We start from the raw sequence: 27971 nt of genomic DNA, 5'->3' as shown, positions 1-27971 counted from the left end.
CTCTAGAAAATCTGGTATCTGCTACATTAAACTCAACACAACACAAAAGCAAAAGGAAGAAAAAAAGCTCTGGAGAAAAGAAGGAATCAAAACAAGCTCACTCTGCAAAACAATGCTCAAGCATTTTCTTGTTTTATTTTGGATTAAGTCTTCATGGATCCCCCCCCCCCACCTCAGATGCCAAGGCAGATTTGGAACCTTTTTCTGATTGATCACAGTTGCCCAGTATACTTCACATAAAAGAGAAACAGAATTTGTCACGTTCAGAAAATGAACTGGAACCATCTTCAAAACAACAGTTTTTCAGGATTGTGTAGGTTTTCACAGCCTGAGGCAGAGGACAAAAGGTCACTGAAGACACACAGTTTGGTGTGCTTTACAACCTGTCCCTCAGACTTACCTGTTGCTTTAAGTACAGGTTTGAGACTGACAGTGGGAAATCTGATTACTTGACCAAAATGGCAATACCTGAAGTGTTTAAGTCAGTCGGCCAGACTGCAATTCATAGGCTTACTTTTATACATCATTGCAATGTTCATGAAAATAACGAAAGTGTTTTCAAAGATGCAAAGACCATTATGTGAGTGTGACAGATGGATCTTTGAACTGGAAAATCTCCTCATCAAAAAGGTCTTCTGGCAGTTCTTCATCTCCATCAGCAAAAAACGTAGGGAATGGAGGGTTTTTATTGCAGTCCTTGTAAGTAGGCAATTTGCTATCTCTGACCTAAAAAGCAGGAAGGGAGAGAGTAGGGTTAATAAATCTTACAGGTTTTCAGACAGTGATACGCTAGAATTTAAAGAACTCAGCTTGCGTGCATAAGAAAAAATCCAACAGCATTCACACTGCATTTATTTAAAGAATTCCAGATATAATATCAGTTACTTTAACATCAACCCTAGCTATCGAATTTAACCTTTTGTACTCATCATTAAAAAGATTTTCAATATCAGCAAAATTAAAAAAAAAAAATCCAAAGAGAATTTGTCATTGCAGTGAATCAAAACCTACTCATATGAATTCACTGCTCAATATTTTAAAACGTTATTAAAATAGAAGTACAGCTTGTTTAAGCAGTGCTTATTTCCCACAGTATGACATTCCAAGTTACATTATGCAGTGTAATCACCTCTTCAACAAACAAGACACGCATTTGTAGGTGTGATGCAAACTAATTACGGCAACTAATTTTGCAAAGGTATGTGCATGTGCTGTATTCAATCCCTGTGGCTATTGCAGAGCTATTCAGTGACTGCAGAGTTAAACATCTGAAGTTCTTCACTCGGGAATCAGTACCTAAGTTTGTCGAACATGAGCCTTTAAGACAGTTCATTTGCAAGAACTGTGGAGCCACAGAGAAATTCCTTTAGTGACCTCTCTACATGTGGAAAGATTTAAAATCTAGCCCCTGAAACTCCAATCTCCGAAGCAAATTAGTAGCTAGAATTATCAGCAAAAAGCAGTTTGTCTGCGGTAGCAGATAGAAGGCTGGTATCTCTGAATAAAAAAAGAGCTACAAATTCTTCAGCAATGAAATTTGACTTAAAATTAAATTCTTCTTTTCTATATTGTTACATACGATCTTCCTCCTCCTGAGCTGTAATAATCCCTTTCAGGCACTATACTCAAGTGGATTAAAAAAAAAAAAAGTGCAAATAGATTAGACAAAATTTTAGCAGAGGGAAGATAAGCTCTTCCTCTTAGTTTTTGGTGGGCTTTTAAAGAACAGGACTCTTGTTCTTACTTAGCTGGACAAAGACCTCACATAGGACAATTGTGATTTATGCCAAAAATTAAATAAAACAATTTTATGCCCACGGAATGCTCTCTTCTGACAGCACTATATTTACCACATGCATATCTGTTATTACTTGAACCTTTCCCAAAGTCCATGAGGATTCCTGCAGATGGCATGAACAATAAATTTGACATTCCAATAGTTTTCTAAGGGCAGGCTTGATAAACAAAAGAAAACCTTTTGCTAAGAATGAGGGTATGAAGGGCTCAACATGTTGCACTGGTTAGGATGGCTAAGTAGCTTTCCAAGTAGATCACTTCCCTTCTACAGAGGTGTTCTCTACGGACTCGTGAACTGCCAGACCTGCAGTTCCCAATTTACACTGCGTATCTGGATGGAATGAACTAGGCTGACATCCAAGTCCACAGACCTTTGCTGCAACAGTTCCAGCAGCAGTGAGTTCACAAGAAACAGTCAGACAGCTTCAGCAATGCCACCTGAAGGATGGCATTTTCAGAGATGTTATCCTTCCCTTTCAACGTGCCGCGGCCGTTTCTTTTACCATATGAAAACACGTTTTAATTGCTTCACTGGTTATCTATTATTTCCCTTGCTAATTTCTCCTTTACTCTCTAATCCTATTACGCACCATAAACTTCTCTGTCAACAGCAAAACCCCTCATGGTCCCTACATGAGTTAGTATTAGGAAGATTAGAATAAATTATTTTATTTATGATAACTTACTTATTTCATGTATATCTTATTTAAATGTTTTTCATGTCTAGTTTTTGTTATTTTTGATTATTTTCATCATGAACTAGTATGTGCTGTTACATACAGGCTGTGTCATTGCAGGCAGTTCTGGATACCCGGAAAATGAAAGGAATTGACATGTTTGTTTTCCTCCTATTTTTTTTTCCATTTCTTCTTAAAACAATTTCTTATGACAGGATTTAGCAGTTAGAACATCTGCTCTTAAACTCAAGGCAAATCCAACAGTCTAATCTTAGTCCTGCATTAGTTTACCTAAACGAATTTCAGATTTCTGTCCAGACTTAACATTGTATGAAATACGTATTAATGCTAAGGGGCATTTTGGAGATGGTATCTCAAGTGTGATATGGAGAATTCTTAAAATAGTTCTAAGATTCTCATGAAACATCTCCAACAGACCATTGTTGCTCTCAGAGGAGTACACTACTGTTTTCATTTTGCCCCTTCCAAACTCCTCAGAACCTTGACAGATCCCAGAAGCACAGGCCACATCTGATATTAAAACAGTTTTCTTCTGATATGCTCTTTCTTTTCATTGGTATAATTGATGCAGTATTTCTTTTGACTGGTGAAACTACTGCTCTTTTTCCATCTTCTTGTACATTCATGGCTTTCAAATGCAATTTTAAGTCAAAAAGTGCTATCTTAAGAGTATCACTATCACACTCAATGAACCCCTTTCTCCTTGAAATTTAGAAAAGTTAGATATTATTATTTTATTACCAGGTATTATCATTATCATTCCTATTTAAACAAAGAACTCAACTTCATTCTACACCTGAAAGTATTGATTAGCAACTAAAATATGGTATATCTGTCTTCTCAAAAGGATTATTTAATTACTCCCTTTACATTTATGAAAGGCCCAGCATACCAAAGGTTTCCTGTATCTATTACCTCAGATTCCTGAACCATCATTTCACGACAGTATAAAAGGATTCAATGGTGTGCAGCAGCAGCAGCTACACTTGTCTGTATAAGCATGTACACAGAAAAGAAGTGCAGGTGACCCAGCACATCTCTTCCTGTCCTCCTAGTAACCGTCTGAGAACATCCCTAATAAAGAAGTTAAATTTTCATGCTGTGTTATTAAAATACAGTGAATTTAGCTCTTACCCAGAGCAGGAATCAAGCTCATAGTCCAAACTGTTACTGCAATCCATAAAAGCATTTGCAGTATAACTCATATAACAAATGCTTGGCTTACTCAACTGCTATATTAATAGCACTGTATATTACAGTAGACTGTACTACAGATAGATGGTATGTACAGATGATGGCATATACACTACAGGATATTCTCTGACAGGTCATTTTATTACAAAAAATTCTAGAGAAAGCTGAAATTGGAGCTGGTCGGGATTTTGTCACTAAATCCTTGTAACAGTCATGAAGGGTTTTGCAGACAATTAATAAAACTGCACTTATGTATGTCCCCTATACTGACAGCATAATGGGTAGCATAAACAAATACAAACTCAGAAATCTATCACCACAAAAAGCTTAATGTGGTCTTAAACAAAAGTTAAAAACTGATGCTTAAGTCACAACTCATATCTGTAGTTTTACAGGGTTTCAGGCTGTGTTAACAGCCACAGCAAAGAATGCAAGCTATTTGCTAAACAGAAAAATGTGTTTAAATATAGAAAATGATTAGAAATAAGCTCCCCAGGTGTCATACATCACCTAACTCAGCTTCTCTGCTATTTTTGAAGCTAGACATGAATATTGAACCCTAGAATTATATCCATTTCTGACCAGCCTTATTTTTTCTTAAAAAATAACCCAACCATACAAAAAATCCCCAAACCTCCACACAACTCTATCAATGAGGCCCAAGGCATAGGACATAGAATATGAAAGAATTGAAGGAATCACACTATTTCTGTGTGTCCTCAACTTTAGCAGAGTACACCCAAGCCAGGCATCAACAGCTAGAAACATAGTACAGTAATACTGGGAATTGTGAAATAAAATAAGAAGAATGCAAATCACTACAGACTTCTCTTAAAAAAAAAAAAACAAAACAAAAAAAAACCAAAGAAAAAGGAGCCAAACAAAAATAAGCAATCTCAAGACCTAAGTGACTAGATCAAGTGGAACATCATACTAAAGCAACTTGTATACTTCAATTTAACTCAGGTCTAGCATACAAACAGGCCAGTTCAGTATCTGACTTGCAAAGCAACTCCTATGGGCTACAAGACTTGCCAGAATTTCTGTCTTCACTACAAATGATACACTCAAAGTGATCAATGCTCAATGTCCTAAAAAAATCAGGTGCCTTAAAATTAGGGCAGGTATAAAACACTATCAGAGATAAACTATAACATCCTGAATGATAATATACCATATTACAGTACCCCCTCCACTAAAAGGCACCTACTTAAAAAGGGAGTTAAGTCCTGTGCATCTCTCTTGAATGACAGGAAAGAGAACTTTTTGGTAATATACTTGGGAGAGCAATCCAGAGCCACAACCTTTTGAAAGAGAAAACTATTACAGATGGTAACTATAGGCCCTGTGATCTAAGAAGATACCCCACAAAGAAACAGGTGTTACCTGAGGTAGGCTATCTTGACAGGCCCAACACACAAACTTAAAAATGCTTACTCTGCAATGTTACTCTTGTAACAGAAGAACTCTGTGCACTCCACCACACTGCTAAGGTTTCTTAATTTTATCAGACCTTGCAACTGAGAAAGACATCCATGCTAAAGTGAGCTTTTTTCATTAGTTTTCCAGCTAGCTAGAAACATTAAGTATGTCAGTTATTTACCTGCATACTTCAGTGTGCAATATCAAATGAAAGCTGATTCTAATGAAAACCACAAATCCATCAATCCTAGTATTCTGCAATTTTATTCTGCTGAAAAGAAAACTTGAAAAATTTAAGTCCTTCATCTCTGTCTGAATGCAGTGCTGATCACGAAGTTTCCAAAAATACAATATAAATAAATATATGCTTTAAAGGTGCACTGTGGTTTTAATGGTTACCAAGCAACACAGAGTGGGCACTGAACACAAATGCTTTCCTCTTGGAGACACACAAAGAGGAAAGTGTTATGCAATATTTCACTCTGGAGCTCAAAGACAGATGGATTCAAATTCCCTAGACATTAGTCCTACTTAATTACAGGCAGGTATTCAGTGGAATGAACAGTAAGTACGACTGTTAATATCCCATAATTCCTCTCCCCAACTACAGACCCAAACAAACATACAACAATATATTGAAAGTCGATGTCTATAAGCAAACAAGAAAACATCCTGGAAGAAAGGCACTAGGCAAGCTAAAAGCAACACAGATGATAGAGCAAGATTAAATGGAGAAAAAAGCCCCCAGAAATTAGAGAACCAAATAGTATTGCTTTGCCCGATTTTATAACTAAAGTTTTTTCTACTCTTTGGAGATATATTTGTAAAAATAAGGGAGAAAAATGAATGTAATGTAATTCATATGGCTTAAAAGGAAAAAACCACAGAATGGATCCACCAGCTCAAGGAACTGGAATGAACTGTTGCTTCCTACATACTGCCTCCAATCTCCAAATAAGAGTGGAAGCAATTTTTGGAAACCTGTTTCTTAATAGCAATAATACCTACTGCTTAGTCTTTATCTCAAACAGTGCTATTTATTATTAAATGTCATGAAAATTTGAGTCTGGAGCACTTTGGTCAAGATTTTTCATATACTCTATTATCTTAAGAAAGGAGCTCTAAGAGAAGAAAAGCCTCATTCTTCCCATGTATGTTCTTCTCCAAGCACAGTGTGCAGTGTCTGATCAGCAAGTGAAGAACGATTTGTTTGAATGAGATCTTCATGGTGTACATAAGAATGTGCATTATTAACACACAGAGCTTTGTTTTTAAAAACAATTTAAATTACAGGCGTGTAATAAATGTTTGTTTTCTTAACTCACTTAAAATCAGAAATAAAAAAAATCAGTTTATTGAGTCTAGTTAGAATAAAAGTTATAATCTGGTAGAAACAGGTATGGTGTTCACAGGCTTCATAAGATGTTGTATCCTTACACATAAAACATGTGAGAGGTACCAGCATTTGCCACCAAGTGTGGATTTTAACAGCATGACCAGGATAACTTGCTTAAAAAGAACTATTAAGATCAAAGAATTCAGTCTGGGCATCAAACATTTCTCATTTTTTCAGCTACATTATACTGCTTGTACACCTACATTATAATTTAAAACTAACATCCTAAAATAAATTCCCACTTAATTAAATTTCAGACTGACATAGAGCAATCAGGTTCATGCCTCAGGATTAGAAAAAATACTTTGAACACAGTTGAAGAAAAGGTCATTCAGTCCAATCTGTGGATGAAAAGCCAGCCAAACTACACTCTTAATTCTATGTAATTGATGTCAGGCCCAGTAATTTTGCAGAAGTTGTCCTGAAAATTACATCTCCCGGACATCTCTTAACCAATATTCACTACCTTGGAAGAGAAACACACAATGTATTCTCCAGGCTTGGGTGGAACATTACAATAAAAACAGTTTAGAGACACCTCGCTCAGGAAAAAAGGCCTTATTTGCAGTGACAGAAACAAATTAAACAATTCTTCTGTGGGTAGAACAGCTATTTGACAAGTAGGATTGCTGTATGTAAAGCTCAGTAGCTGTGAAGTTCTGCTCCACAGTTAAGAAACAGAAACTGGATGTCCATAATAAAATAGAAGACGACAAACTCTTTGGAAACATCTGAACTTGATGAACTCTAACTTTTCAAGTCCTGAATCATTTAAATCCCTACAATGTTTCCAAGGATTTAAAACTATTTATTAGATACACAGGTACATGTAAATTAAAATCTTTATAGTCCTTCATAGCAAAGACATTTGATACCCTGTACTCTGTTCAGTCAGAAAGGAAACAACTTCCTCCAAGTAAGTGGTGCTTGCACATGTGTAGAATATACCTAATTAGAAAGAAAAATCTTTTTGAAAATGACCCTTAAAAAGCACTTTCCTTGCTTTGATGCTAATTATTTACATTGTAAGAACTAGACTCTTCATTGTTTCAGGACTGTCCATGGAAAACTGAAACAATCTCCATAAAATTTGAAATTAATTCTGTAAACTGCCACAGAAAATAACAGTGACACATTTTTACTGATTTCAAAGGGAACTCAGACCTTTATTGTGAACTCCAGCTGTCTCTTCCTGTACCTCAACTGCTTCTTGGGAAGGTAACTGCTACTGGGTATGGGAATGCTTTAAATAACCTCTAAAGCATGACTTGCTGTGTATCTCTGCTCATGAATACAACCCTTAAATAATATTTTGGAAATCTCACCACTGTGCTACTGGCTCATGTTAGCATTCAAAGGGGACGGACATAGCCTGGAAACACTTACCACAGGGTTTCAGCAACTGTGCTGGTGTAAGATAAGGTACATGGATGCACAACCTCAGTGCACAGCTAAAAAGGGGTTTAGAGCGTGAGCCACTGCCCCTACTGATCACTCTCTTTCATGGAACTGATTCCACTCTCCTTTAATTCAACAGTACAAAATTCCTCAGAAGAAATGAAATTGCACCCTACCAGTGTTCTGCCATTTGTAAATTGAGTTGTAGAGAGCTTAAGAGTCACTAATCCCAGTATTAAAACTAGCAAACATACCTTCACCAGACAATTGGTGTGACCTGGAACAGATCCATTTACATAAATAATGTCATGTTTTGTATTGATCCTCCACACCTAGGAAACAGAAAAAAAACTCAGACATTGAGCCCTGTTTAGAGACTACTCCCAGTTTTATAAACAGTAGTACAACAAAGCCCAAACTAATTAATTAGCTGTGGTACTCTGGGGAAAGAAAATGTTCTGCAGACTAAACTTGCCACAAAATTCACTCACATGCCACTTGGAGTGCAGAACCTCCTAATGCAAGGGGCTGAAAACTTTCAAAGGGCTGGTGATCAGGCTGTATTTGATAAAGCAGCTCTTTGTTCAGTGCAACACCAACCAAAGCTTCCATGTGTCTTTTCCCTCTAACAGCAACATGGTGAAAACCACGAAAAATTGAAAACCATCACAGGTGACAAAATAAAATACATGTCCTCATGAAAATGTTCCTGTGACTGTATGTTAATTTCTTAACTCAATCAGGTGCTCAACTGAACACACATATTTTCTGCTACAAAAAATTAGTTGTAGTAAACAGAGAACAGAAGCAGCACTTTTTTTGCAAATTAGAGGTCAACATGCTTTTTGGGCAAACTGCCTTCAGAGACAGAGAAGAGTAGCTTTAATAGACCAGGAGCTGCAGCTCTGTACAAATTTGAATCTGGAGAGAAACTATAACCCCCTTTTTGCACACGAAAGACCATGATCAAGTTGGAGCTTCAAACAACCCAGATTTGGGTTGGGTATGAACAAGTGGAATAGGCATGAAAACATTAACTGAAGTCACCAAAAGCCTGATTGTTCTGCCTCTTCAAAGGCAGAAGTCAAGGGACATAGTGAAAAACACACTAGTTGCAGAAGCATCACCTGAAATCCCAGTTCTCAGGGTACCACAAATGCAAAGGATGTTCAGGTAAGTTATTTGTAACCCATGCGAAGACAGGAGAACACATTTTCTGCTCTGGTCTCTCCAGCTTGCTTACTTCAAGCAGCTGCTGTCAGTATCCTGGCAGAGGTGACAGACAGGACACCATTGCTTGGCAATGCCACCACCTTATACACACACTGGTATACTCAGAACTCACCTTTAATCCAAAAGATGTCCTGTAGATGTTACCCATTTTACCAGGCATTTTCTTTCCGCGATAAACTTTGGCAGCTTTCTAGACAAAAACAAGGCCAAAACCACCACGTTAACTGCAAGAGGTAGTACACTTACAAACTGACGAGGAGCACCAGAGAAAATATGCTGATATTTCCAATGTTGAAAACATGTAATATCAAAAAAATCGAATCCTGAGAAGCATTTTAAATACCTCCTGCTGGAGGTTAGGTTTTACTCTACATGTGTTCTGAAATACTTGACCTCAATCACAAATTTTTTATATCTACAGATGCACACACACTGTAGCTTCCCTCCTCCCCTAATCCATGAGTTTTTACACTGATGTCAATCAGATCTTTTTTAACACATGTATTCTTGAGAATGGAAATTCTAATTCCTTTCTCTGCTATTCCTTAGTTTCTGAATCACATTTTTGACTGGCTGGGTATAAACTAGGCAACAAAGGGGAAAAAAGGTAGGAAAAGTGCAATAATTTTCAATTCTCCACTGCTAGCAAGGGATTTGTATCTTGCACCTCTCTGTTATTCATTAATGTTTTCGGATTTTTTTAATACTTGTGAAAAATCATGATTTTACGAAATCAGCTGCAATGCAGTTCTAGGGAGAGGATTCTGTACTCAACAGTCCTGGATTACAAAAATGTCTGAGATGGCCAACCATAGATGGGAAAGTACTATCAAGGCATTGTTTTTCCCCTATTGCATCATTTCACCTTGTTTCCTTCCCATCATACCTATTTCCAATACCATTTTTCATTCTATATACTTTGTGAAATTACATCCAGCATTATTGCTTAGGAAATTCTACTTTAAAGAAGAGTAAAGAGGGGTTATTTTGTAATGATTAATACCATCTGCTAAAATAGCATTTAGTGTTCAAATATTTACATTTTTCAGTCAAAACAAGTGCTAGGTGTAGAACTCTTTTACAGCTGAAACTGAGGACTATAAATGAGTAATGCATGCTTTTAAATTCTCAATTACTTGAACTTCACTGACCATTGCCTTTTTGCTTTTACTATTCTCTTGAGCATTATTAATCTCTTTTTGTATTTTAATTTCTCTAAAAAGTTTACAGACAGTTCAGTACTATGACTCAGTTGATCTTAATTAGCTCACAAAAAATTCCTCTTAGCTCCGTCTAAATATTGTACAGCCTTTATAAGACAAAGTCCGAAATTAGCCTGCTCAAAGAGCTTTTATACTAATATTATTTATAGTTTGAAATGTAAAAATATGACTCTGTACTCTGTTTAGAAATGCATAGAAGCTTACACACTTCTGGGAATAATTCCCTACTAAATTATGGGGATCAGTTCATTAGGCAGTTACACATGCCAGGCAAGGTGATAAAAGGAACCAGGGTTCCAAAGAACAGTACAATAGTTGCAGTATAAAATAACGAGCAAATCCTTTCCAATCTATAAATGCTGTGATAAAAGCTTCTTAGAATTCTCTTTGAAGTATTAAGACTATTCCTCTCACTATATTACAAAATATGCCAATTTGCTCAGTTAAAATACGTGCACTCACCATCAATACAGAATATTCATAAATCGAGGCCTAAGAGAACAGCATTGTTCCTTATACAGGTTTCTCAACCTCCTTTGCTGCTGGGATTCCCTGCTAGCACAGAGTAAATGTAGCAGCTAGCTATTGTACATTTGTTCAGCTTTAGTAAGCTGTTCTAAAAACACTGAAGAATGTTTTAATGGGAAATGAGAATCCTCACATTGGTAGATATTGCTCCAGGTCGTCTGTGAGTTTTTGTCTGGCCATGGCTTGCAGGCTGACCTTTAAATCCCCACCTTTTCATGACACCTTGAAATCCTTTACCAATTCTGAAAATGAAAATAATTAAGAAATAAACCTGGGTTAGTCAGACATAAAGTTTCTAGCAATAACCAATAATTTTTGTCAGGCTCATGATTTTTTACCTTTAACAATGCTTAGCTTAGGGAATAATATACTTAAATAAAATCTGTATTTTCTACCATAAACATATTTTAGCACAATGCTTGAAGATTGCTTTACAGAATATGAAGCACTAGAAGAGAGTCAAATAGGCAAGAAGACTAACATAAAATGCTCCTTGCAGTGACTGTCCTCAATAAAAGTTACTGTAACAAACCTTTCACCGAGTGAGCAGCAGAACAAACAAACAACCCAATCAAAAACCCAAATAATACCATATACCACAAGTTAATGTCAGGCCTAAGCATTGAGACAGGAAAGAGACAGCTAGAAGGAACATTTCTTTTCCATATTACAACAAACTCATCTCTTGAGAACAGCTTTGTGTATAGTGACAACATGTAATTCCTGTGATCCGTACTCATCTAACAAATAATGTCTAAAACACATTAACAAATCAAATATATTTTCAGAGTCCACGACCTTCATCTTTGAGCCACATGACAACATTACTGGCTTTGGAATTCTCTTTTTTACTGCAGGAACAGACTCAATAGTAAAAATCACCTTATCACTGCACAAAGGAAAAGCCAAATAAAGTGTGTGTTAAACTGGCATTGTCTGTGTCCAAAAGGAGAAGCCTGACCACACTGTTTATGGCTGCACTGATTATTTAATTTAACCTGAAATTAGCTCAGTTGGTTAGAGCGGGTGCTACTAACACCAAGGTTGTGAGTTCCATCCCTGTAAGGACATTTCACTTAAAGAGTTGGACCTTATGATCCTTGTGGGTCCCTTCCAACTCAGAATATCCTGTGATTGATTTAGCAAGAGGATCCTTTTCCTCCGATTTACAGAAATCCTTTCTCTGCTAATGCACTTTACATTAAAAATAAAAATATATAGGCACTTTGCATCTAAGATAAAGCTGGGTATGAGCGTGCACAGAGCACGCTCTACGCAGGAACTGCACTTGGCCGACTCCCTGCTCCCTGCCATGAAAAACTAGAGAACATACAAACACAGACAACACCAACATTCATGAAAACTTTTGTCTTCCCACTTGAATAACTCTCCTCTAACTCCTGTCCTGGTTGCCTTGAACACATCAAACCACAGTCAAAAACAGCCTTAAAGACTCTCTAAAGCTACAGAACTGCAACAGAACAAGAGCTGTGCAACCACAGTGTCTGTCTCCCGGTCTTCCCTTCCCTGCTCAGAACCCAGGGGTCAATCCCAGTTAAATTTGGCAAAGAAACACGTGTAATTGTTTGAATAAAGAAGTTACTGGTTAGAAGCCCCTGACTACTTTTTGCTCCTTACCTATGGCTAAGGAAAAGCTAAAACTTAATTAAAGTAGTGGTATCTTCCTTTGACCTGACAGCTGGCCAGGGATGCAAGTGGTTGTCACCAGCAAGACAAGCCCTTCCAGGCCAGGAGACAGTGGTGGGACATGAGGATATGAAGGGGGTTGGGGCCATGGGAGGAAGCTGAATGAAGGCACCTGCAGGAGGGAGGACCTGGGTTACCTGGGATCAGGAAAACAAGACAGGAATCCAAAGGATGCAAGGCTTTGTAGCACCAGTTTCTGAGAGAATCAGCTTATTTTAAAACCTTGCAGTAGTAAACAGCAATAGTTGTAAAAAATTGTTTGAAAAATACACTTTTAAGAGAGGCTCAAAACTTGTGTTTTCATATTGCTAGGGATCAGTAACTACGGAATACATGCAGAAACTAAGCTATAGGAAAACTCCTATCTGTTCTGCCAAAATGCTATTTTTCTCTATAAAACTACCTATTAGTGGCCATGTTTTCCAAGTAGACTACTTCTGCCATCTCTAGCTAGAAGATGGACTTAGCAAAGTCTCCAAAACCAGCTGCAAGCAGGTTGCATAACAGCAGCTGTGCAGTCACCAGAGTGAGCAGGTAAATGATGGAGCATGAAAAATTCTTTACCTGCAGAAATGTCCTTGCAATTCAGAGAAAACCACACAACCACAGAAAGCTACCATTTCAAAAGTAAACACTACTGTCAACCTTAGTCACAAAGAATATATCTCTGATGTCGTGAAACCAACATTTCACTCAGATTGCTCATTTTTTATCATGAACAATTTATAATACTGTAAATTTGGCTTTTAAAAATTTAAAACACAAATACTTTATACATGCAAGAGATGTATTTTGAAAAAAAGAGTTTAGTACATCAAATATTATAAGATATTTTCAAAAAGAAGTGATTATATCACAAGATAAAGAGTTGCTAGTGTTAAATGATTCATGCAATAGAGAATGCTCAGTTGCTTCTTGGTTTTTCCAATTACATACATATTTTCTGTGAACAAAGAATCAGATTTTACAATATCAAAGCCTTAGCAAATTTATAGAACGTGTGACCAGACTAAAAAAAGAGCACTCTGGTAAACCTGAAAGTCCTCTTGCATCTGTTAATCTGGAATATGAAAACGAATCTTCAGCCTCTGAAATATTCTGCCTAAAGTCAAGGAAAGATATTGCAATGCTGAAATTTAGAGTATTTTATAATGTGCAATTCTTTACTACCTATCAAGGCTTTTTCACTGTATTAGTTCAATAATGTTTCAGATTAGTTTAACTTTTTGTTTGTAAAAAGCACTCAATTACCTACAAGGGCGTTTTACCTTATGACTTTCTGACATTAATTTTCTATTCAATATGACACAGCCATCATGACTGAAATAACTAAATAAGAAGCAGCTACAGGTTTTTTTCATTTTGGCGCTTTTGATTAAAAAAAAGGAAAAAAAGTGTAATGTTCTTTAAATATATGCCAAGAGGAAAAACAATTGCACAGTGTATATTTCTTACTCGACTCATGCTCTATCTGGAATAAAGCTGGAATCAGAATAGGAACTACACCATTATCCAGATCGAATGTAAAGTTTCAAATAAAGTAAGGAACTACTAATATCTGGTTTATAATAAAATTTAGAACTGGCCAACTACGCAGTTGACCCAATATACCTCAAGCATTCTAAAGAACAGTGTTTCAGTGTTTTTACAGCCTAAGTTGATGTGAATAAGATCTGTTTTCAGACAAGTGGTGGATTTCTCCACTATATGCAAAAAAATTTGAGTAAATTTTCCATGATTCAAAATTTATCTGTAGTTCTAATGCAAAGATTTTACATTCTTCCCGTTGAATGAAATGCAAAGTGCTTTTGAAGCTAGTATGTATCTTATTTAAACTAGGAAGAGAACTTAAGATGCATGCTGTTCAAGACATATTATGGAAAATCAGAGAAGGGTTTATACAGTTTACAGTTTTCTTAAACTTTTTTTATTCTGACAAAAATAATGAATATTATGTAAGATTATATTCCTGTTGATTTCTGAACAGACACCAGGTGTCAGCTATTAATATCACTCATTTAATTTCAGGTTGTTTAATTGCCCCCTTTGCCCTTTTAAAAAATTACTAGGTGTAATACATTCAGTGAGTGCCACCAATAAAAGAAAAATAATTATTGAAACTCAACATCAGCCAGTTGAACTTTTCAAAAAACATTAAGATCTGTCAAAGTGGAATGTTAATCCAGTACTATATATTAACTTCACAGAATAAGTAACTAAAATCCACTCAGAGAAAATCAAGTTATCTACAGTATCTGAAATACGATAACCAAGAACCTACACAGAAGTAGAATGTTTGACACCCAACTTATCCTGTTGTGATACCATGCTAAGAAATCTTCTACTTGTTGTCTTGGTTTGAATCAAGGGCTGTGTGCTTTTGTTCTAACAGTACCATGAGACACCATATCTGAACACAAAACGCCACATGCACAAGACTTATAAAACTAGATTTGAAACGTGTAATGCCCCTGTTCTTCAACAGATGCCATTTAGTGACTTAGCTTACTTGGGTTCACTGAGTGAAGCATTACCTGATTCCCAGAAAGGAATCACAGGCAGCAATGATGATATGAAAAACTAAGACACACAAGAGTTAAATGAAAGGAAAACAATCTTTCTGTAGAGTTAAAAATAGAGTTTAATTACAGTTGTTCTGGTCTCACCAGCAGGAAAGCAGATGTTCAGGTCAACCACCCAATTTTGTAAAAACCCTCGTTTTCCAGGTTTGATACAAGTAAAATGCCAGTACCTAATGAGACAACTTTCATTTGGAAAGCTGCTCAAATAAAGCACTCTAATTAAGCAACCATTTATTTTGCAAGTAACTCTTCAAATGCAGTTAATTTAAAAGACCATTATTTAGATGCTACAAGGGAAAAGTATTCCAACTACTTAGTCAAATCATTTCAGGCAAATGGAGTGCTCAGATTCAGCCTCAGATTACCCTGTCAACTGAGCAAAACTTAAATAAGCCATGAACACTCCAGAATCACCACTCAATTCTAGCCCGTTTCCAACAAAACTACTGTTGGCGTTTTTCTTGGGAGTGACAAAATTTCTGATGTTCCTCACCACCCTCACAGTAAAGAATTTCTTCCTAATACCTAACCTAAAGCTACTTTCAGTTTGAAGCCACTTATCCTGTCACTACATGCTTTTGTAAATAGTCTTTCTCCATCTTTCTTACAGGCTCCCTTCAGGTACTGGAAGGCTGCAATTCACTCTGTATTCCTAATGATCATATGCTTTGTTTTGCAAACAAGCTATGGTCTCTTACAGGATGCTCACTGAATGCAACTTAGAAGCAGAATGAATAATTGCCAGATTTAAGTATTGCATAAGAAAGTCTGACATGGAAAAAATACTAATTCCAGTCAATTCCTTGAACTGCTTTTCTCAATAGGGTGCCCTCATAAAAGTAGTAAGGAGTATTAGAATTGCATACTCAGCTCTATTGATATGGCTGTTTTCCCCTTATATACAAAACCCTGTGAGTAGTACTGGACATGAGTCTCACACATATGTGAGATGATTGCAGTACTATCTCCATTGCAGAGAAAATAAAGCATGTAATGGAAAATATTATCTTTGTATCACGACACTGGAATATGCAGACAGGAGTTCTCTTGGTCAAGGGAAATCACAGATGTACTTCAAGAGCTATGACCATATCTTTGCCACAAGATGCCAGTTTTTCTTTTGATACCCTCTACTGCTTGAGCTCTAATTTGGTATTTGCAGTGGTTTGAGAGGAAATCATTCCTCCCACATTAAAGATCATTAGCCACTGCTGGCAAGGACATGAGCTGGAATATGACAGAAAAGGAGAAAAAAGAATGTGACAGCTCTGTTACACTGCTAAATGTATTGACTATCTTTTTGCTTTCCTTTCAGTCCACATCTCTTCACCAAATTAAAATCAAGCAGTCTTTTTGGGAACTGATGCCTTTCAGCATTTATTCTCCATTTTCACATACCAGAGATACTGCATTATAGATCTCTGCCTGTGCTAATCAAGTGGATGTGAGAGACAACACATGTGGCAGAACCTGACCCTTAATAGTATTAGTTGTCTACCTGCCTTGTTCAAAATCAAGAGTAAGCCTCATCAAGAAAGATACTTTGATATTTTTGACCCAATGAGTGAATGGGTGTCAATTTCCTGTCACCACTCTTGTAATTGTACTTCAGCTTTTGTGAGCCATGGGTTCAAACCAAAGTAGAGGGGGGGAAAAAAAAAAAAAAATCAACTGGTCTCTTAGGGAGAGATTTAACACACATTAAATCCCCAGGAACCTACGTTTTTGCAGTAACATCCACAAACTGCCCGGGGCGGAAGTGAGCCGCATACAAAGGAGTACCTGCAAAAGAAGAGCAGAGATCATGTTCAACTAAGTGCTGAAATCCTCAAACCACTAGCCAGTCATTATCCTCCAGGGTACATTACAGTCACAGGAAAGGAAACAAAACTTGTTATTTACATCTTATTTGTTCTTCTTTATGAACCTCACTGACTGAAATAGATGCTTTGTATTTACTATTTAAGCACACTTCTCAGGTCCTAATCCAATTTCAGATAAGTAGGAAGGAAGGGTCAAGGCTTTAGTCAGATACACTGCCCTTCATACACCACCAAAACCCAGTGTCTAATTAGTTAAGACTCATAATACACATGCTTAGCAAGAAAACAGATTATGCTGCACTTAGAACTACTAGCACTTCACAAGGTTTTTTAAAAAATAAATCAAACCAAAAAAACCACAACCCCCCCCCCCACTTACTTTAAAAAATGGGGTTAAGAATAAAAGAATAAATAAAATTTTGCAATGCTTCTATTAAGATGAAGTGTTTCCAAACTAAAGACTGTGGCAAAAGTACAGCTTCATCCACTGGGAAATTGTCTGCACACTAACCTTTAGCAGAAACAGTGCTACTGTAGGTCAGTGACATCACTCACCTCACTATAATTACACTAATTCCTTAAGTACTTGCAGTATCAAAATATTAATTTTAGATTTGTTTTGTCTTCAGTGGTTTTTTTTTCATCCAAGTGTAATATTCTTTCATTTAGCACCTCAAAAAAACCCAACAAAGCAAATCTGGCGACGTAGTTCACTATAAATGAACTTTAATCTGAAGATCCATGTGGCTGCATATTTCAGTTTCTATTTTAGTCTGTTATACATCCATTTAAAAAAAAAGAAATTCTAATTGCTTCATGTTTTTTCAATCGCTTTCATGTTTTCTCAGATCTGTATGAATGCAAACTGAAATGATGTAAACCTCTCGAAAGTCTCAAGCATAAAAACCCCCACATTATTTCATATTATATTTACACAATCCACACATTGGGATAACTGTCAACTGACACAAACCCATGCACATAAAGGATGTTATGTACAAAATACACACCCTGCAAAACCAGTTTATCAAAAACTTGCAATTCTGCTTTATCTCAAGCTATTGCTTCCATTTATCAGTCCAGACTACCTCTTTATGTCAGATTTGATTTTTATCTGCACTGTCTTAAAAAGGTCTTGCAAAAAGCTCCACTAATGGCACTACATTAGAATTTCCTACCCTATATAAGTCTTCAGAAAATACCTGCAACTACCAAAACCCACAAAATAAAAGCAACATAATACACTACCTAACAAAACCTCAGAAACTTAAAGCTTTTCATTTGATCTCCAGACTTCCAATACTGCTCTTTAGTGAGAATGTTTGTTATAAAACATGTTTCAGTATATTTTATTTTGCAACCTGTCAGAAAAAGCAGCCATTGTCCTAGTTTTGAATGCAGCAAGAAGAAAAAAAAAACCTGCTATTTCAGGGTCCTGAGAAACATTACCACAAAATTTTGTGTCTCTCTCATTAGGATAAACACAGAACTTCCTGTAACTGTATCCATATTTATGCCCAACAAGTCAGTCAAGGTTACATACATTTACTTCTTAACTCAATGTTCAGATCAGTAAATTTGGATTGGACTAATTCACTAATCAATGGAAACACAGTATCCAGGAAAAAGCCTACATCTCATCAACTAGAAAGTAAAACCCATTTTCTAATTTTCCCTATGAAAAAAGTTTGCTTGTGCTTAATGACAAAGAATTCAGCAACTTCTATAAAAAACAAAACTGAAATACACATCATAACTTCCTTTAGGTCTACAAGTGGCAGATGTTAAAGGATTGTGCACATAATACTTGGTAACTCAAAAAGATTACCTGGCTTAATTATGGCATCATCTGTTACATTAAATGTTGTAACTTTCTGCTTCTGTGGCACTCCAGCTTCTTTAAAAATTTCATGTGCAGACTCTGGTTTCTGTAACAAAAAGCAGCCATAAAAAAGAAGGCATCTTAAAATACCCAAGGATCAACCTAGCACAGAAAATGATTACAGACCGTCAACATCATTCAGAGAAACAGATATATCATACCAGAATTTCATCTTGAGGCTTGCGTTTTATCTCTCCATAAAATTTATTTTAAAACTCCTGTGTCTGTCTTTTATTTTCTCTCAAGTAGTTACCCTACAGATACCTAATATAAACAAGAAATATGTGAAGATATCAAAGATCAGGAAAGGGAAACCAATCATTTAGAATGTAGATAAAAGATACTACTTTCTTTTCATGGCTTACAAGGAGTTTTGTAGTAATTTAAAAGTTTGTTCTCTTTTTCAAAGCTTCTGATGACTTAGTTCCACACCGCAACAAATAGAATTTATTTAACTAAGAAAACCATAGAAACAAATTCTCCTCTTGCAGAAACTTCTAGAAATGCTTAAATTTCCGCAGAAGAAAATTTTCAGTCTCTGGGCAAAAAAAGAAAAATTAAATGACAACAAGTTTATGATCCAAGTATTTTTAAGATATAGCAAGTACACTCAGTGTCAAACCACTCCTGACTTACTAAAGCAGGGATCTTCTTTTCAGATGAGTCTGACAAATTTAAAAGTACTTAAAACTATTCTCAGCAGTTTTAAACAAGACATCTCACAGAACATCAGACCACTGAGATGAAACCAAGCAACAGAAACAGTGATGCAGGAAAACTGTGGCCACAGGAAAAAGAGTGATGCAGCTGATTTTCCTTCAAATGAATTCCGGTAGAAAGCAATTTAAGCATCTAACAATTCTGTCACACTTGGATAATCTCATCTCTGAGGTTTGCTTCTCTCCAAACTTCTGTGCAGTTCCCCCTCTCTCAAAAATTATTTTGTGTATTTTAAGACCAAATAGTGTGAACAACTTAAAAATGTTACTTAGTTACTTATTTGAAAACACAGTTTTGAAAATCTGCATGCAGTCCTTTCTTTAGTTTTCAAACATTTGTTGAAAAGTATTAAAAGAACAGAGGAAGTTTTATGAAGAATGAGGAAGCAAGATGATGAGGGGATCCCTGATTAGAAAACCCAGAAAATTTAAGTTTATGAATCTGTCTTTGAGAGTGAAGTGTTTTTCAAGACGTTTGTTAACGTGAGGTCACAGTACAAAATACATCAAATACCTTTAAAAAACCAAAATCAACTACATAAAAAAATCTTTCCTAAGACCACAAATATTTGAGGGATCAGTGGAGCAACTGTATTAATCTGCAGAACCATATGTGAGAATGAAAAATAAAGAGATGGCCTTTCTAGTAAGTGCCTGTATATCAGTCCTTTATTTCCAGTTATGTAAAACTGCTGCCTTTAGCTACACCAAGGGGAGCCCTGTGCTCAGCATGGGTGGCTGGAAACAGCTACCACAGCTGAAGAAAAGCTGTGAAGTCAAAGGGTAAAATTCACTTACATCTCAAGAGTCCTACTCTAGGCTGTAGCCTTGCACTTTTCTACTGTAACAGCACCTCCTCTTCAAACAGTCAAGTCAGAGAGATGTATTTTTACAAACAAAACACTGCAGTCTTTACAAACCCTTCCTAAAAAGCAATACTGAAGAGGAGAACACAGTGAATTCTCAGATGCTCTTAATTTTTAAAAACACCAACAATATCTTCCAGTATTATAGGAAGTCTATAAAATATTTTTGGAAAAAAAAAAGTTTATGCACTGACAGAACTGTACTTTTGAGCATAATTTTGAATTAAAAAGTCATGAAAAATCTGTTCACCTATAACAGAGTGACATACATCAAGCAAGAAAGGAAAAATAAAGCTGTTAAAAATGCAATACTCCTTATCGGTTTTTAAAGCAATTTGACACTCCAAAGAAATACAGGAAATTCTTTGTTAGCAAAATTACTGAAGGAATCTTTTGATTGACTTAATTAAAAATCACTAGCTGTGAGGAATCTGAGGAAGACAGATGTTCTTAGGAGGAATTAACAAAAGAGAAATTGCTTATGCTAATACAACACAATATCATTCACCTTTCTTTTAATTCTCACTTCTGACACTTCAGAGAGAAAAGAAACACATAAAAAGGCTGATAAACATAGGAAAACAATGATCCAATCTTGCAGCTGAACCACAGAAATACATCACTTGTTAGCACCTTAACAAGTAAAACTGCTTAGAATCAGCATGCCAAATTCTTCCTTAGGAATTATCTAGTTTATACAATGATGGTATCAAAAATAATAATACAGAACTCAGTATAATAATAATAATAATACACAGTTCAGTCTCATGCCAGGACCTCACCAAAGATTACTCAAAGGATATTTAATTAATTCCTTTACTAAAATGAGTCTAAGTTCAACCAAATTGATAGGAGCTAATGTGGGAAAAGTTACGCCCAAAGAAAGTCTTTAACATAACTCACACTACTAAAACACTCTTGAGTTGACTTTTCAGGTAGTTCTGTTTTGAAGAAGTTTTCTTAGTTCATAGTGGCTGTTTAAAAAGAAGTTTTCTTTATGCCTCTTTACTTCTGGCATGTTTCTACTCTGACAACATACTGGAGTACTGGTAACATCATCTTCATGAACAGATCAACTCTAAGGAGTCTAATGGGCAAAATACAACTTGAAAATTATTGTTCCCATGACTCTTGTATGTCTTAGACCAAAGTAACAGGAAAGAAAAAACACAGCTGTCATTTTTCCAGGAAGAATGTCATACCTGGAAAGTGGAAATGGACTGAAGTGACAGGATAGACACCTGAAAAGTACAAGCTGTAATAGCGAAATGTGGCATAAACCCACCAAATAAAAGAATGGTACCTTGAAGTATAAGCCTGTTCAAAATCAGTAGAATATATTAAAAAAGCCAACACATCCATCAACCTCTACTAAAGCAGAAACAAGTACACAGATTAATTTTGAGGCCCTGGACAACCATCTGTTTGAAAAAGGGAAATCTATGTCCTCAAAAAGCCACAATCACGAACTGAGATGATCTGCTTAGCAGTCACAAGCCCTGGGATTTTTTTACTGGCCTAATTCAGACAAATGAATGTCAGGACACTGCAAGAAGTGAAAAATTGTATTTTACAAAAAGAATGCATCACAGAAACTGCAATCCTTTGGGGGAATGCTTTGTTCCTGCTTGATCTATAACTCATCCTGAGGAATGACAGCTCTGCTAGACAATCTCAGCTACTGAAGGTATCTGGGAATTCGACATCAAGCAACTGGGATGTCTAAACAAGTGGGTGGTTTTGATATGGCTGGTGATGAGCTACAATCATGAAGCTATCTAAGTCTTAAACTTACTTATCAGCAGAACTATGGGCAAATTCAACAATGTCAACAGACCTGGGGAAAAAATAGCACTACAGCTAAAAAGACAGTACAGAAGAGTAAGCTAGAGTACATAGTCTTGTAAACAACTGATGATGCTGGGTAAGTTTACAACAGGCCCTTAAAGTGTGCATCTTGCAGTCCTCATCTCAACTGCATCTTCACAGACACGGTGAACACGCATTTCTACACTGCTAATGGTCCTTCAAACCCTTTCACCAGCATGGGGCACTGCACATCAAAGCAAATTCCTAAACCCACAGCTTTCCTGGAGAATTAAGAGGCAAAACTTTCAAAAAGTTCTTCTTGCTATTCTCTTAACCAAGAGTTTACACTAGCATTAGGAAAAGGCAAAGGTGAACATGACAAAAGATCAGTTCCAAAGCACGCTTGTCTGCCAATTCATCTTTCAGAGAAGTCTACTTATGCTACTTTTGTATTGTAATCACAACAGAAACAACAAGCACAATACCCAAAGTGGTTCACTTACAGAAAAAGGAGATGCATTTTTGCCTCCAACAAGCAGCTTAGCTGTTTTTCCACCTGACTCTTCCTTTGAAACATATCTTAAAACATGGCAATCTTGAACCTAAAGAAAAGAAAAAGTGTTTGCTTGAGTATAAGCAGATGTGTACACTTAAAGGCAACAGTAATAAAGGAAGTCAGTCTCTGTTTTCATAACAGAAGATACAGCCTACAAGTAGGAGAGTGTTACGTTTTTACCATTGACATTGCTTTTCCAATGAACTGAAGGCTTATTTTAGAAAAAAACCCCAGTAGAATGCAAACTAATTTCTCTAGAAGTGCTCTAGAAATTGAATAAACTTTTATAATCACCTTTTGCATGCAAGATCTGCAAAATCCCTATTGTAAGCATGCAAAGCATACAGTAAGAGCCCACATTTTAGACTCCTGCTCCTTTGCCCTGTAAACCTGATGGCCTTCACAGCAGTGGCTCCTCATATGGCAGCAACCAGTCAACAAAAGGCTTCATCACAACAGCAGCTGCCAAAGAATATGAAGAAGCAGCTTCAGAGCTACAAAGGCTCAGAAACCAAGGTGAAACTAATCCCAACATGCTTGCAGGTGGAAAAATAAAAGAAGTGAAGTGGGATAGTTAACCCCAGATTTGTTGCATCACCTAGGTAACACCACTCACAGCTCTGCAGCCTTTGAATAGCTGAGGCAGCAGGCAGACCACTCCTAGAAAGTTCATGTATAAACAGAATGGGCATGGGGTACTAAACAGGAGTGAAAGAAATCTTTACTTTCTTTCAGGACTTCCTACTCTGTACAAGTACTAAGTTTCACTTTTGCTTGAAACACCTGGTTTACAATCTGAATACAGTATAGGAGATGAAATTCATGATGATTTATTTCACCTTAAGTAGTGTGACAGCACGTTTTTCTCCTGATTTGGTCCATATTGGCATCATTCCCAGTTTTACTGCAACAACACCAACTCTGATGGAATCTGTAAATCAAAACAGAACATGGATGCAAATTCACACTTAATAATTGAAAGAGTTCATCTAATAATCTGCAAAGTCCCATTACCTCTGATCTTTCCTAAGGAGGTGAAGGAGAGAAAACACCAATAAGTCCCTGCAGGTAGGTGGGGGGTTTTTAATCCCACCAGCAGTAAAGTTCCATCTGTTTCAGCTGTGTTTGATAGAAAATGCAACTCCTTTTGGCTTGGGTTTTTTTCAGAAATACAATGCCCATGTATTAGAGCCAACTAATTGGCTCTAATATTGAAATACTTGGCTCTAATATTGGCTCTAACTATTGAAAAGTTAACTGTAGGAGGTTCCTCCCACCCCAGTCTTTGCAAAGGCAACCCGTCAAGTCTGCCACACAAATGATGTGACCCTCTTGAAAGCTCAAAAACTAAATACTGTGCTCTAGCCCATAAGAACTTATAATCACAGACCAGAAGTGGGATGTATTATATACAACACTTTCTTTAGAGTCCAGCAATATTAACAAGAACATTTTCAAGTTCATATACTTTATATTCCAAGGAGACTTTTTTGACGAGTTCTTAATCTATTAACTTGTTGTTGTACAGCAGTGGGACAGGCCAAGTGCTGGACTAAAAGACCAAACTTAAGAACAAAAAGCTCTTAAAAGGTTCTTAGCACCTTGTAGTATTTTAAATGCTTTTTAGAGAACTGACATATTACATTTACTTATTTACTAGGAGATGTATTGAATGATTGATGCGAAAGCCAAAAGGAGAATACTTCACAAGACACAATCCTGGTGTTACTGAATGCAACAACAATAATAATTTCAGCATGAATCTGGTATTTCAGAAGAGATACTTTCTCACCTGGTGTCCACTCATTCAGTGGCCATGGCTCATCCTTCAGAGGGCACAGCTTGCTGGCTGTCTGAGCTTTGTACTCCTCTGCAGTTGCCTTCTTGAGGAACTCCACATTCTCTTCAGAAAGATGCTCATGCCACCATGTAGAGCTGTTGATGTGTCTGACCACAAAGCCCAGCTGCCCCCTTTCCAGTGGTGGGAAAAGGTTTTAAGCATCTTATCAGTACAAAAAATGTCTCATAACATGTACATTACATCTAATTTATAAAGCACCTAATTATTTGTCATTTGACTAAGTATTCTGAATTATACAGAAGGGGAGAAAGCAACAACAAAGCAACCAACCACTCATTTTAAGATAAAAAAACCCCCCAGCTAGATCCATGAATAAAGAGATAACAGTAGGTACTGTTTACCTTAACTTTAGCAAGACCTTTTAAAACAATCTCTTGTGGCATCCTTCTATCCAAGATGGGATGTTATGGCATGGATAGGTAGGCTATCAGGTGAGCAAAAACCTGGCTGGATCACTGGGGCTGAAGGAGTCACAGCTGATGGTTTGGACTCTACTAGAAGACCAGTTACAAGCAGATTTCTTCAAGAGTCTATTCAAGGACTTGTCCTGTTTAATATGTTTATCAGTGGCCTCTAAGAGAGGATGAGTGCTCCCTTCATAAGTTTGAAGGGAGCAGTGGATGATGCTCAAGGGTGTCCCTCTGGCCAACAAGGAACCCAATGAAATTCAAAAGCAGAAATGCACAGTCCCATTCAGAAGTGGCATGGAATAATTTGTGAGAAAGCTACTGACAAGATCAAGGCAGGCCATGCTCACTGAGGTGCATGCCAGGAGAATGAGAAGTGGTATAAAACCGAAAAGGGGAATTCAGATTTCACATAACAATGTTCAGCCTGAAGACAATCAAACACTGGCACTGAGGTCTAGAGGGACTGTGCTGATTCAGTCCTTGGAGGCTTTCAAGTCCCAAAACCACAATGCCCTGACCAACCTCAGGGCTGGCCACATTGTGAGAAAGAACTCAGCTTGGAACTTGGCTCCGCAGCTCCCTTCCAGCCCCAACAACACTGCTAAACAGCTCAGTGTCCTGCCATAAATTTTATGAGGGCTAAAAAAGGCTTGAATGCTCTCCAGTCCTCTGCAACGCCAACAAAAGGGTATTTAATAATACAGGTAGTGAATGCACGTGGCCAGCAGGCCAAGATGACCCAAAGCACGGCAGGTCAAGTCGATCACAATGCTGCGAAGATGCTTTGGAGGCGAACACGCCTGTCCTGCCATAACTCCCACTCAGGCTGGGGCTATTTCTAAGGCTGGGGCTACTTCTACGGCTGGAGTGGCCCAGCATTACCCATGGCACCACCACCTCTGCACGAGCAAAGCTTCCAGGCCGCACACAGAGGCCTCTCCAAGGGCGACCAGAGACGGCGCCCAGGGGCAGGGAGAGGCCGCCGAGGGACAAGGGCCGCTGAGGTGCCCCTCACCTTCCAGTACCTGAAGGGAATTTACGGGAAAGACGAGGCTAAACTACTTACAAGAGCATGTAGTGACAGGACAAGGGGGAATGGGTTCAAACCGAAAGACAGTAGGCTTAGATTAGATATTAGGAAGAAATTCTTTACCGTGAGGGTGGTGAGGCACTGGAACAGGTTGCCCAGAGAAGCTGCGGATGCCCCATCCCTGGCAGCGTTCAAGGCCACGATGGATGCAGCTCTGAGCAACCTGGTCTAGCTGAAGGCGTCCCTTCCCCCAGCAGGGGGGTTGGAACTAGATTCTCTTCAAAGTCCCCTTCCAACCCAGGCCATTCTACGATTCTATTTGCTCGGGGCTGCAACACGGGCCAAGCCACGCTCTGCTCCCCGCTCTTCCTGCCTCCTCTTCTTCCCCCCCCCCTTTCCCCCCGCAGCAGCCCCTTCCCCTCCCAGCCGCTGCCGCTACCTGTGTCCGGGAGCCGGCGCCGGCGCCGCCGCCGCCGCCCAGAGGCGCCCGCCGAGCCGGGCCAGCCGCCCCCAGCCCGCCATGCCGCCACCCCGGCGGAGCCGCCGCCGGCCTTCCGGCCCTGCCGCGTCCGCCGCTGGAAACCTTCCGTGCTGCCCCGCACCAGACAGTGTCCGGCCCCGCGGGCGCCGAGCTTCAAGAGTCGACATAAAAACTCCCGAATTCACCCCAAAGGCTGGGGCTGCCAGCACCCGTGACCGATTGAGCTACTCTGACTCGGGGGGAATAGCTCACCCAAGGGCGAGGACATGCACAAATAGCCATGGACAGCCTTTCCCCCCCCGCAGCCTTTCCATCCCTCCTCTGCCTGTGTTCCAGCCGCCAGCCAGTAAAATCCAGCGCACACGTGTCTAAAACGGGAAAATGCCAGCGGCTGGTGGGGTTTATCGCTGGCAAACACTACTTAGGCACACAGGGTTGCGGGACGATGGACTCAAAACCTTCCTGCGGGTGTTGAACAGATGCCTTCGGGGATGTGGTGGTGTCTGGGAAGAAGCGACTCTGCTGTGTCAAACCTGTGCGGGGCGCGGGGTTTAACCACGTCAGGTCTTTTCTCCCAGGAAAATGAGCGACAGGACGAGAGGAAACGGCCTCAAGTTGTGGCAGAGGAAGATTAGATCGGGTATTGGGGAAAATTTAGTCACGGAAAGGGTGGTTAAGCATTGGAACAGGCTGCCCAGAGAACGTGGTGGGATCACTGTCCCTGTGAGTGTTCAAAAAACGTGTAGATGGGGCATTTAAGGACGGGGTTTCGTGATGGCCCTGGCAATGCTGGGATAATGGGTGGACTCGATGATCTTAGAGGCCTTTCCCAACCTGGATGATCCCATGGCTCTATGATTAGGGGCTGTGAGCGAGTGGCTGGGCGGGAGGACAGCGTTTATGGGAAGTGTATTTAATAGTGTAGCCAGGGAAGGTTACGGTAAAGTAGGTGGGTCAGGCAGAGGGTTCTGGGCAGCCTGGCACAGGGATGGTACCTATGACATTCTGGCTTTAGGGAGGTCTGGCTTTCATCAGTATTCAGAATTGACTCACCCTTTTTTTCCTTTTCTGAGCAGGCAACCAGCACAGCCGAGAGTGCAGTAGATAGGATAGCAAAGATTCCCTTTTGGTGTTGGCGGAAATCTCTTTTTATAAAGACACATGAGCTTTCAGCATGGTCAGCTGGAATCTGTCCTTGCTTCTCTTTACCCCACTACTCCATCTTCTCCACCACTGAGGTACATATGTGTGGGTGTTGCCCTTGAGGCTTATAACGGGGTGGTTTTGGTGTTCACACCCAAAACTGTGATCCAGAAAATTACCAGTAGCTTTCACACACACTCCTTGTCCTGTGTT

At 38.4% G+C, this 27971-nt stretch overlaps 1 protein-coding gene across 1 annotated transcript; it reads right to left on the bottom strand.

Moving 5' to 3' along the window:
• Nucleotides 1-101: 101 nt before the first annotated feature.
• MRPL3 (mitochondrial ribosomal protein L3) lies at nucleotides 102-26704 on the bottom strand. The gene is made up of 10 exons (XM_039549807.1): nucleotides 26574-26704; nucleotides 24626-24804; nucleotides 23673-23764; nucleotides 22781-22879; nucleotides 18830-18929; nucleotides 16900-16960; nucleotides 11023-11131; nucleotides 9251-9328; nucleotides 8160-8237; nucleotides 102-726 (listed from the first exon to the last, which is right to left on the bottom strand). The coding sequence occupies exons 1-10, from the start codon at nucleotides 26654-26656 to the stop codon at nucleotides 577-579; spliced, it is 1029 nt and encodes a 342-aa protein (XP_039405741.1). The 5' UTR covers nucleotides 26657-26704; the 3' UTR covers nucleotides 102-576.
• Nucleotides 26705-27971: the final 1267 nt, after the last annotated feature.

The sequence above is a fragment of the Corvus cornix genome, chromosome 2 (genome assembly GCF_000738735.6).
Source record: "Corvus cornix cornix isolate S_Up_H32 chromosome 2, ASM73873v5, whole genome shotgun sequence".
Taxonomy (NCBI): Eukaryota; Metazoa; Chordata; class Aves; order Passeriformes; family Corvidae; genus Corvus; species Corvus cornix.
The sequence above is the reverse complement of the archived record's forward strand: the minus strand, read 5'-3'. Positions and strand labels throughout refer to the sequence as shown.